This window comes from Muscardinus avellanarius (assembly GCF_963383645.1).
Source record: "Muscardinus avellanarius genome assembly, chromosome: 12".
NCBI lineage: Eukaryota > Metazoa > Chordata > Mammalia > Rodentia > Gliridae > Muscardinus > Muscardinus avellanarius.
This window is the reverse complement of record NC_137798.1, coordinates 67,960,111-67,972,373: the sequence shown is the minus strand read 5'-3', so window position 1 is coordinate 67,972,373 and position 12,263 is coordinate 67,960,111. Positions and strand designations below refer to the sequence as shown.

The 12,263-nt window shown below is 35.9% G+C and overlaps 1 protein-coding gene across 1 annotated transcript in view; it reads left to right on the top strand.

Annotated features, from left to right (window-relative positions):
* Nucleotides 1-12,263, top strand: part of KCNH5 (potassium voltage-gated channel subfamily H member 5) — a gene marked incomplete at both ends in the record, with an annotated part of 301,123 nt that overhangs the window by 48,481 nt on the left and 240,379 nt on the right. Inside the window, one exon of the mRNA XM_080708022.1 lies at nt 4,436-4,564. Within this exon, the coding sequence (XP_080564148.1) occupies nt 4,436-4,564 (129 nt within the window). The remainder of the gene's footprint in view (nt 1-4,435; nt 4,565-12,263) is intronic.

The following is a 12,263-nucleotide window of genomic DNA, read 5'->3' as shown; positions in this document are numbered from 1 at the left end:
AAATTAATTTATTTGATTTTATGGATAATGATATACATGGATGTGTGCCATTACCTTTCTACACAGATATAGAAAATGTGACTATATGGCAACTAGGTGCGGTGATCTAATAACATGGCCTTTTTCTAGACTTAGACTCTCTCTCTCATGGACAGCTAGAAGAAGTAGTCACTTCCTTCAAAATAGGTCATTCACATCTGGTAAATTTCTATTTGTTTATTTAAACCATATTAGTCATAGCTTAAAGTTTACATTTCTAAGTTTTCTTAAATCTAATAAATTTGTATTTATGGTTGTGAACTGTTTACTCTGATGGCATTTGTGTATAGCCCATTGTCTAGTATATACTAAAAGAACAATTTATGATAAGGACTGTCAGAGTTTGAAGGAAAAAAGCAACTAAACAAAAAACCAGTAAGTGTCCTCAACAATCAAGTCCCTTTTCTAATGTGCTTCCTTTGTATGGTCACCTACTATTACAACTTTGTGCTACTTCTCAAAGTGTTCTTTCTTTCTTGAACAATAACTTCATAAAAGGGGTCATTGATTTTATGTTAAAGGAAAATAATAGCAAAGTTTATTATTGTTAGTGGCAGTTAATACTTCACTAAATTCTGCCTAAGTTTGAGAAACATTTCAACAGAAAACATTTGTTTTGTGTTAAGTGCCTATTGGATCTTGTAGAGCATAATTTATCATTTTCATTTGCCTCAAGCCATTGTTCTCTATAGAATATTTGGAATTAAAATTAGATTTTTATTTTCTATTTTTTATGGTGCTGGGGATTGAACTCAGAGACATTCTACCTCTAAGCTATACTCTCAGCCTTTTTAAAAAATTTTGAAACAGGGTCTCCCTAGGTTGCTGAGATTATTCTTGAACTGATCCTTCTATTTTAGACTCTAAGTACTTGGATAACAGATGTTCAACACCACCAGACTAGATTTTTCTTTTTTATTTATTAGCTAATAAAAAATAACAACCATAAACATTGCCTCAGAGAAGAACATTTCATAGTAGAAATGTTTGTCTTTGGTGATCTTACCAAAGACAAAGAATGTCTTCTCTTCTCTTTTCTTTTGGAATCAAGGCCAGAGATATTTCTCTTTAAAGTTGTAGCCCAATGTCAGCCAGCTTGTCACCTAGAAAACAATCTACTCTGAATGACCAGCTTTTTCTTCTGTAAGAAAAGACAAGCTGTAGGATCTGTCTGAGGCTTTTTCAGAAAGTTAAAATATACATTGTTAATTCATTGGAGAACTACATGACAAAAATTTCTTTGTTTTTATGTAGATTTGTTAGTCTTTGAATGACTTATATATGAGCCCCATCTTTAGCAAATAAGAACATTCCCTATGACTAAGGTCATCCACTCTAGCATTGAAACAGAATAAACAAATATTTTCCTGATTTTCAAACATCAAAGCTAAGTCCATAGTTTCTAAGTTTCTAAAAAATATCTCAGCAAAATTTTGTTTTTGTTTTTTACTTTAAATCATTTTACTAATAACTTGAACATATTTTCAAAAGACTCCTTCCAGGATGGTTTAGGTATATTGCTTTCTGTTAATGGATTGAAATTAGTATCTGGTTCTTTACAGATAACTATTTGTATATGGATGTGTCCACTCACAGCCCATAAGACATGTACTTCATAGCGCGGTAGATTAAAACTCTTGTCTCCTTTCTATATATTATATGTGTTCTGGTCAACATTCTCACAGCTATCATCCAAAATGACTGACTACACAATGTAGAGGAAGGAAGATTTATTTGCTCAGTGCTTTGAAGATTCTGGGTTCAGTTCATGTGAGGCCAGGGTCTACAGATCTCAGGGCATAGTGATGGGAGCAAGAGAGAGGGAGGGAGCAAGAGAGAGGGAGAGAGCAAGGGCTCTGCTCTCACATCATGGAGGCTGGAAGTAAGAGATCAAGCAAGCAAGGGGATTCAGAGATAAAAACACAAGCCCTATGGCCACACCTCCAGGGGCCCAGCTTTTCTAGGCACACCCACCTTAATACATCACCACCTACTAAATCCAATACAATCAATTTAATCACTGATGAGATTGTAACTGTTATGACTTAATTACATCAGATCTGAGTATTAATACATGAGCTCTTCAGGGAACATTCTATGTCTAGTCATAACAATCTGCATTGGATTTTACTTTTGTTTTCTTGCTTTAATATAAAAGGTAGATCTTATTCAAAATGTGTTATAATGGAATTCTATTTAAAAGTAGCTTAAAATCTTATAAATGGTTAGTGCAAAGCTTTCAAACACCAACTAAGAATAAGTGTATTCTTGTGAATCTTTAAAATTTTAGATAAATTCTCATATTTGTAAAACTTGTTTGGGGTATGCCTGAATGCCAAGTCCTCCAAATATTTCCATTAAGTATTTAGGTTAAACACCATTTCACAAATGGTGGAACAAGTACATCTTATTTAATATGTTTCATGATTGGTATTTCAGTTTGCAGCCTGTATTCCTTAGGCCCAGTGCTCTGACTAGTAATTGGCTCTTTCCACTGTGGGGAAGGAAATAGCAGCTCTGGGATGATGATTTAAAATAGCCCTCTATGTCCAGAAAGACAGAATCATGACAGCGGGGATCACTGTGAGGAATCAATGCCAGGACACTGTGTCGAGTGTCCAGTGGCAACAAACCTCTCTATCCAACCAATCCAACCTTCACCCCTAAACCTCAAATCCAGACTATAAAGGGTAGTTCACCAGCAGGTTGGCAAATATTCAGTCTACTTGGAAGAAGTCTGACCTTGTGGCTTGAAAATTTGAAAAAAAAAATCTACCTTGATATCTGAAAGCAGATTTTAAGACAGCTCTGTCTCTGCCAGAATTTGAAAAGTGGCTGTTTTCATAGAACGGCATGAAATGTAACACTGTCTCTTTCTGTCCAGATTTCTAACAGACCTTGGGAAACGACTTTTTTTTAGTGCCCTTTTCTCTTTGTTTATGACCCTCAGCCTGGAGCTCACTGTGTTGGAACAGCCATGGGCCGTGCGTATACCTTGTCTGGGTCTGGTTATTTGTAAAACTGTGCACATCACTCAGTGTTCCTGGACATGCTGTGTAAAATAAGAAACAGAAAACAAAGAACAGACGTCTGTGAGATGATGGGATTGTTTTCTGGGTCCACATCCATCCTGCAATTATTTTGAAAAGGGCTATGTACTTCCATAGGCCTGCTGGGATCACAAAAGTCCTGGTTGCCCAAACTGAATATCCACATAGAAATCTCTTCTCTCTAATTCTCAGGCCTTTCAAGCTTGGTTGTTGAGTCACGTCATCTTGTCTAAATGGCAAGTTATCCTCTCTGGTAGCATCAGGGCATACTTTTTGAATACAGTATATGAACGTGCTTCTTCTTTGGTTTTCTCTTGTAGCTGCTAAGGTTTTCTACTCTCACCCAAAGGCTGTTAGTAGCTTACAGTTTGCTTGCCAAACCTAACTGGGAAAAATATATCTTTAAGATAGAATATTTTTTGGGGGGGCGTTATTGCACTATGACGTGGTGAAAATCTGATGAAAAAAGTGTCTTTGATTCTGATGGAACATTCCTTCAACGTTTTATCCCTTAGTAGATAATTATCCTGTGAAGGCATTTTTCATACATTTTCCTTTTTTTCATCTGCTATTTACTACTTCCCAACTAATCCAGATTTTAAGCTTCAAATGCTCTGAAATCTCTATTGTAGCCATTTTTTAAAGACTGTGTCAACAGAGTCCAGTTTCGGGCTTTGAGTGTGGGGTGTAGAAATCAGAGGCTCATGAGCATACCTGGGAGTTCCAAGGGTCAGGAAACTCCTTTAAAGTTTTCTTTAAGGTTGCTTCAGGCAGAACTCTGTATACATCAGGTGTGACATGTTGTGGACACCCTCCCTCTCTGATGTGGGAATGCAGTTGAAGCTATGGGGGTGTCATGTAAGTCTGTCTGACTGACAAGAGAGCCTTGGGATGGAAGTGGCATTTTGGATGTTTCTGCAGGAGTGTACTCATCAGAGCATCAGGTGTCGCTGTTGCAGTTAACTGGAAACACTTGTCAAAATGTCAAAAGAGATGCATATGGGAGTGGTCACACTTGGCAAGACTAGCCAAGAAAGCTTTCAAGAGCAGCAGTGGTTTAGGAACCCAGACCTACAAGTGGTGCTGGATTTAAGTAGCAAGACTGTACATTATGAAGTGATACTCTGCTCTCCATATTACAAGTTTGGTTGAAAAACGTGTTTATTAAATTTGAACAACTGGTAGTTCACATCAAATTAAAGTGATTTTTCCCCCCCAGCAGTATGTAAGTGTCATTTTGGTGATAATTCCTGGTATAGCTGTTATCAGCTGAAAGTAGAGGGGAGGCAGGAGAGAAAAACCATGGCATGGCTGTCATACCACTGTCCCTTCTCTCTCTGTTACAGGGACTCCTGTTTGGTTCTACATGCAGATCGCACCAATAAGAAACGAACATGAGAAGGTGGTCTTGTTCCTGTGCACATTCAAGGATATTACGTTGTTCAAACAGCCAATAGAGGATGATTCAACAAAAGGTATTTTTTTCAGAAGAATTACTACACTGATGTAAGAATTAGGCTGTTCCTAAATCTTTCCTTCATCTTATTTTGGCAAACTACATTGGTTTAACTGAAAAACAAGATTTTTAACATGTGGCCCTCTTTTCCCTACATTCACTCTAGTAATTGCCCAGAATCAGTTTTATTTAGTCATATCATTGTGATGGAAATAGCATGGCTGTCCAAAGTTGAAATAATAGCTGATTAACAGAAATTATAGTAGGAGAAATTGAGATAAGACATGAGGAAGAAATTTCATAGAGCATTGTTATTTTTTTTTTCACTCTACGGTATTGAGGATTGAGCCCAGGAATGTTTGGGCTCTCAGCTATATCCCAGCCATTTATTTCTTTGTTTATTTATTTAGAAACAGAGTCTCAAAAAAAATGAAAAAAAGAGAAACAGAGTCTCTTGAAGTTGCTGAGGGCCTTGTTTAATTGCTGAGGTTGGTCTTGAAACTGGGATCCTCTTGACTCAGCCTCCCAGGTACTGGGATTTTAAGCATGATCCACCATGCCTGGCTGCATCATTAATTTTGAATCAGTATAATTGGAGTTTCAATACCCAGGATTATGGCAAGCCTTAGAGCCAGAAAACCAGGCAGTCTGTGGGATAGTTTGGGTGCCCAACTAGAGCTCTGTGACAAACTGATTGAATCTTGTTGAATTGATTAGTGTCTTATTAGGAGACTTTTAAAATTTACTTATCAGCTTATTTACTTAATACTTTTTTTTACTTATTCAGCAGTATATTCTCTCGAGTAGACATTGCTAGATTATGGAGAGTATAATTTTGTCATTAAAAGAGTGGCTGACAAAATGTAAACCTCCCAACTGCAGTCTTAATGACTGTTAACACCCAGAGAGATTGCTGTAGAAACCTGTGATGCACGTGCTCTTACCTCTTTCTGTGTAATTTATTCTCACCAATTATGTTTAAATTAGAAACGGGTGTAATATAAATTCAGCATTTCAAATACCCTTAGAAATTGTTTTTATAAAATGTTATTTTAAATAATCTCTTTGGAGACTAAGAATGAAATGTCTTTCTCTTTGCATTTGGCAAACATTGTCTTTTTAAATATTTCTTTAAAGAAAACTGGCACAGAAGCTTTAAGCTTTCCAACTATAATTTTTATAGATAAAGCTCATTAGTTTATTCCTCATATATGAGTTCACGTATGTAATACTCTATCTGCTCAGTTTCTGGTTAGCAATACATGATTAAGGGAGAAATTTTATAGCATGCCAACCTCAAAGTATGACACAGAATGATTTTTTGGTAACCATTTCTGAAACTGTGATGTGTATTAAATAATCTCCTGGAATATCAAAAAAGCATCCAATTTAGGATCTATAGTACCTTTTCACATTGTTCACATATAAACCTGCTGCCTGGGAAATCTAGAATAAGTTAAGTGTTGTTTTTAATCAAGTAGACTGCTAATAGTATTTAGGTTTATCCATGTTAGTTTGTTTTAAAATTGGTGTTTTGTCCAAAGTTAGAGAAGAAATATTTTTCTCAACCTCACATGAAGCATTCACTAGGTAGACCACATTCTGGGTCACCAAACACATATTAACCAATTTAAAAGAATAGAAATATTTTTTTAGAATCTTATTGATGCAATGTAATTGCATATCACAGTGAGATTCAAAGTGATACATTCTATAAAAGCATATTCTCAGATCACAACAAATTAAACTAGAAATCAACAGACAGAAAGATATCTGGAAAAGTCTTCAAATATTTAGAAATTAAGCAACATAGTTCTAAATAACTTATGAGTCAAAGACGCCTTAAAATATTTAAGTATTTTTAACAAACTAGAAAAATATTTTCAACAAGATGAAAATACAGTGCATTAAAGTTGTGGGATGCAGGAAAGCTAGTGCTTTCAACTTAGGAAACTAGACACAGAAGAACATTTTAAATCAAAATCTGAAGATAAGAAATAATAAACCTGAGTAGAAATCAATAAAATAGAAATGGGTTAACTTTAGAGAAAAATCACCAAAATGCTAGTTCTTTGAAAAGATCATTAAAGTTAAGAAATTCTCTAGTCAGGCTAACCAAGAAAAAAGGGAGAAGACAGAAATTGTCAGAAGGTCTGTCGCTACTCATGGTTTGAACATTAAAACATGATAAAACACTACTATGATAATTTAGAGAAAGCAAACAAATTCCTTGAAACATACAGACTGCCAAAACTCACTCAATAAGGGATAATTAAACTCAATTGCCCTATCTCAATTAAATATTTAATCAAGCCGGACATGGTGACATATGCCTATAATACTAGTACTTGGGAGGCTGAGACAGGAAGATGGCATGTTGGAGACCAACCTCAGCAATTTAGTGTGACCTTGTTACAAAATAAAAAAAAAATAAAATAGGCCTGAGGAATAGCTCTGAGGTAGAATGCCACTGCGTTCAATCCCAGTACCAAAAAAAAAATCAATAATTAATAATCTTCTAAAACCAAAAGATACAAAACCTGGATGTTTTCATCAGTAGATCCTAAAAAAACATTTAGGGAAAATATTACTGTTTTCCAAGTCTCTTCCAGAAAATAGATGCAGAGGGGATTCTCTTAACTCATTCCATGATGCCAGTACTACCCTCATTTCAAGACCAGAAAAAGACTTTATAAGAAAAAGAGAAATTATAGATCAATGTTTACCATGAATGTAGATCCTCAACAAAAATTGGATCTAGTGTTTTTCATGAATATAGATATAAAAATTCTCAACAAAAATCAAACTCAACACTGTATAAAATCTTCTGGTTTTTTCTTCTCATTTGTGGAAGCTAGAGAGAAAATAGAAAAGAAAAGAGACTTCAGATAACATGAGTGTTGAGATAAGCAGAATAATGGAAGAAGAAGGAGGGGAGAAAGGAGGGTTGATGAAGGAAACGGTTCAAATAATGCTCTGTCCACATGGGAAGCCATCACTGCCAATCTCACTAACATGCTGGGAGGGGTGAGATCCAGATGTAAATTACAATAAAAGTATATTTTAAAAAGAATCACACATGACAACCAAGTGGGATTTATCCCATGAAAGCCTCGTTCATCATTCAAAAACCAATTGTTGTAATCTCCCATAAGTATCGACAAGCCAATGGAGAAAAACCACACAATTATATCAGTTGGCAGAGAAAAAATCATTTGCTGAGATCCAGCACCCCTTCATGAGGAAAAACCTCAGAAAAGTAGGAATAGGGTGCAACTCCTCATTTTTCTAAGAAACACCTGAAAAACCTGTAGTTATCAGTGGACTGTGCCTTCAAGTGACATATTAGAAAATGAGATAGGATTTGTGGTTTAGAGAGTCTTCAAATATATTATTGTGGTCTTCACATAGGAATGACAGACTGAATTAAAAGCATGACTGGCATACTCCCCATACCCCCACACTCATGGTGACTATTGTTTTTGTTTTCTTCAAATATGAATGACAGCCAGCCCAAGTAAAAAGCTAATGTCACACTCCCCATTCCTATATATGTACAAACATACATACATACATATTTGACTATTGTTTCTCTCATTTACTTTAAGTGATTTCATGACACAGTTGGAGCTGCCTAAGAAAAGTACAGTACTTTCTCATCATTTTGACCTGATGGTTAATAGTGGCATCAAAAACAACATATCTATTTCTAAAAACTAAAAATCGGCAGCACTGTACAGTGAGGTTGGGGAAAGGATGTTGATGTAGAAGTGTTGGCTTTTACTTCTGAAATTCATGTCTCTTTTTTCATCTGCCCCCACTTCCATCTCTGCATTCCCACATCAGAATCAGAGTACTCTGTAATGCACAGTCTCTAAAGTGTATTATTCATTTTTATTTTATGAAATCGAATAAGCCCCAGACCAACCATTTAATTTTCAAATTGAGGTTTCAATAGACATGTAAATTAAAATTCACTGAGAAATTCAGATTCCATTGTGAAAAGCATTAGTAAAGTATCTCTTTCCAAAATTAGAATTTTAGAGGAAGAATTTATTAGAAAAATAATTTTATTTTGAGACTCCTTCATACCTTCCAGATACATAACAGATTATTGAGAGTATTGCATAAGTAACTCTGGATGGCGTATAGGAGCTACTTCTATTATTCACATGAGCTGTACATTTAATATAAAAATTTCAAAAGAAATGAAGCCTTTTTATCATTATTGTTATCATTATATCTTGGAAGCTAGCACTATAGGAAAGTATATCTTAACATCCTGGTGCAGTAATATTTCTTTCAACTTTTTAAGTCAAGTAAAGGAGACCATGGGAATAAGGTGAGGTTTCATGATAATGTCATAATATTGAAATAATTTAGGTCTAGAGAACTGAATTTGGAAACAGTAGACTTGCTTTTGATTTAGTTTTAGGCGCCAGAGTTACTTTTCATGATCCTTCTAGGAATATTATATTCTAACTTACATTTATCTTTTTTCCAATAAAAAAAGGGTAATTGAGAACATGCTCCTGGCTATACAATAGGGGAATCTTGACAAAGCCAGTTAATGTATTATGGAAGTTTTTCTTGGATTCTTCCCATGTTCTTGGTTTGAGTATAGGATGGTGAACAATCTGAGAGGAGAGGAGTAGAGATGTATTGGTTACTAAGAGAGGGGAACAGTGAAGTAGGACTATTGGACAGCACAAGGGTCCTCTTGAGGTTCTCAAGAATGGCTTTACTAGTACCTATGAGAATGATTTTGTCTTTTACTCCACCTGTCTTTAGTCAAAGGGATGTAGGTGCAGAAATAAGTTTAAGTTAGGTTTATCCAAAATCAGGATTTAATTGGGTGAGTAGGTGACATGAATCAGTCTGCTTAAATATCAAGAAGTTGAGGATGCTTGTAACAGATTAGCTTGAGAGTGTTTGCAAAATTTTGAGGACATGCTTGGTGATTATTTTCATAGCATATAGAAAATAAAATAGGATTCTGAACAGACAGGTTGGTATACACATAGGCAAAAACAGAAGGTAATGGCAGAGTAAGGGTTTTTGAACTTCTTAATGTGAGAAGGCGCAAGCTATTACAGCAGGGGCTCATGTTCTTTGAAGATTTGCCAAAACTGATTGGTTAAAATTGACATCAGTCTTCCATCCAATTATACTGATATTTTTACCAAGAACCTCAGACATATGGTTGTAAGAAGAGACTAAGTGGACTAATTCTGAATCTTATTTCTGAATCATATCTGGCATAGTACTTGTCACATGTGATAGCAGCCAATGAATTTGAGAGTAATCTTTCTCATAATAAATCCTATGATCACCAAAATTTTATTCCAAATTGATTTTTTGAGTGGTAGTGGGTGATGCTAGCAGCACCTTTGAGTTATACCATAATTGGTAGTAGAGAAAACCATTGAAGGTGAAGTGTATCATTTTGATGGAATTCTTAATACATGCTAGGGATTTTATATTATTGCTCATTCCTAAATTTTGAAATTTAGCATTATTATCTGAACTTTACTGTTGAGAGCCTGACACTCAGAATCTGAGTGGTTTCAAATCCCATATTCTCTCTTCTACACCACACTGCCTCATCTTTTCCAATGGAACCTTATTTTGGGGTTTCAGTCACCTTTGTTTCCCTTTTCTCCTACAAAACCAACTGCAGATCAAAAGTATGATAGAGTTCTACTGTGATAATTCAAGGGAGCAAATTATTCTTGTTATCTGTTATTCCTAGTATTGTGGTTTTGGAGCTGTTGTTGAGATAATCAGCTGATGGTATCTGATACATTATAATAATACAAAGGGGAAAGTTATAGCCAAGAAATCCATTCTGTTGATTATCCTTATATGTTCTAAAATAGATGGCCTACATCTCTGCCCATTTATACTGTAAAATATTTTCAAATAGATTCCAAAATTTCCAAGATAATTACAGTGGGAACTAGCCTGTGCCAAACAGTTAAGACATGTTCTTGCCAATAATTGAGACAAAAAATTTCCAAAGAATAAAAAATAATGGTAGATACAGAAACCTCTTCTTGTGAAAGCCAATGCTTTTCTTTAGAGAGGAAATGACAGATGAAATATGAGTAATTATACCATGTAGGCTCTTTGGCTAAGAGCGTAATTGTTTACCTAAGCTTTTTACTTATAGATTAGAATCTCGTGTTGCAGTCTAGTAGATTGATTTAACTGCCTCTGTGACTTTCTTTTATTTTTAAGATTAGGCAGTCCATGACAAAGAGGTTAATTGCAACCCAATAGAGCTAAACTAATCTTTTATTAAGAAGGAGTTGGCATCCTGAGCTTTTAGGAGAACAAATGTTCTTATAATGCCATGAACAACGTAAGAGCAAGTATTAGGCTCTTCGTATTCAGCTGTCTATTCATATTACCTTGTATCGACCACATCTAAGTAACATCAGCAAACTGTGCTGAATAATCAGTCACACCAGCTAGGTTTCTCTAAAGGTGAGATCAGTAAATGTATCACTGGGAAAAGTTAGAACTGCTGATGCATCTCTTTCTCTCTGACTTAGACAGTGTGGCTGCTCAACTTTTGCAAAGTTTGACTGTGCAGTGGGGGTTGGTGAGAGATCACATGAGCTCCTTCATCTACAAATATATGCAAGTCCAGATGTACCCAGGAGCACAAAGGGATAGGCATAAGAAAATTTAGCATAGCCTTGTTAGTAATAGTGAAAATCTAGACACTACCTCACTCTGCATGAGTGGAGCATATGCGTGATCAGGACGGGGTGAATGCTTTATTCTCTGAGATGACACAGGTGCAGGCAAGAACCAGGTGCCATTGTAGGCTGGGGAAACTGCTCATGTTTACAACTGGGGACTGCAAGAAGATTCTCACCAGAAACAAATGAAAAGATGATTGAGCAGCTCAATCGCCTAGTGCTCCCATGGCTTCAAATGGGAAATGGAGTTTTCCTTGGCTTTGCATTGATTCTCCATCTTCCAGGCATTTTGATAGCAAGACTCTTAAGTGATTATTCATTTTGACAATTGCCTTTGGCTTTGATTTCTCTAGGAAGAAAAAAACCTTCCAAATCTTTCCACCTGAATTTCTTTCTTTTCCTACCTTTCGTTTTCTGCTACCAGTTCCTTAATTTTCTTTCTGAAGGCATAATAATGATAATTATTATTATTTTGGGGTACTAGAGATTGAAACCCAGGGATTTTTACCTTTGAGCTATACCTCCAGCCCTTTTTATTTTGAAACAGGGTCTCCCTAAGTTTCAGACACTTGCCTTAACCTGGTATCTTTCTATCTCAGCTGCCCATGTTCTGGGATTACAGACATTCACCACCAACCACGTCCAGTTCTGAAGGCAGAATTCCAGCACTTTTATTTATTTTTATTTTTATGTGGATCATATTGAAAATGGCATACATTCACACTGTGCTTGGTGCCCTATCCCCCCCCCCCATATTCCCTTCCCCACTCTCAACAGTGAGTGTCCAGGTTAACCATGCTACATTCATACTTTTACACATATTCAGATGTAGCTCCTCCATTAGTCAACCTCAGCCTTCTTTGTCTCCTACCCTTCCATTTCAGCTTTGTTGAGGTTTCCCCTCCATTATCTGGAGTCCCTCTGGTATTCCTAATAATCCCTAGTTTGGGCATGGAACCAACCTAGGTCTCCATCAACAGACGAATGGATTGCAAAATTATGGGAAAT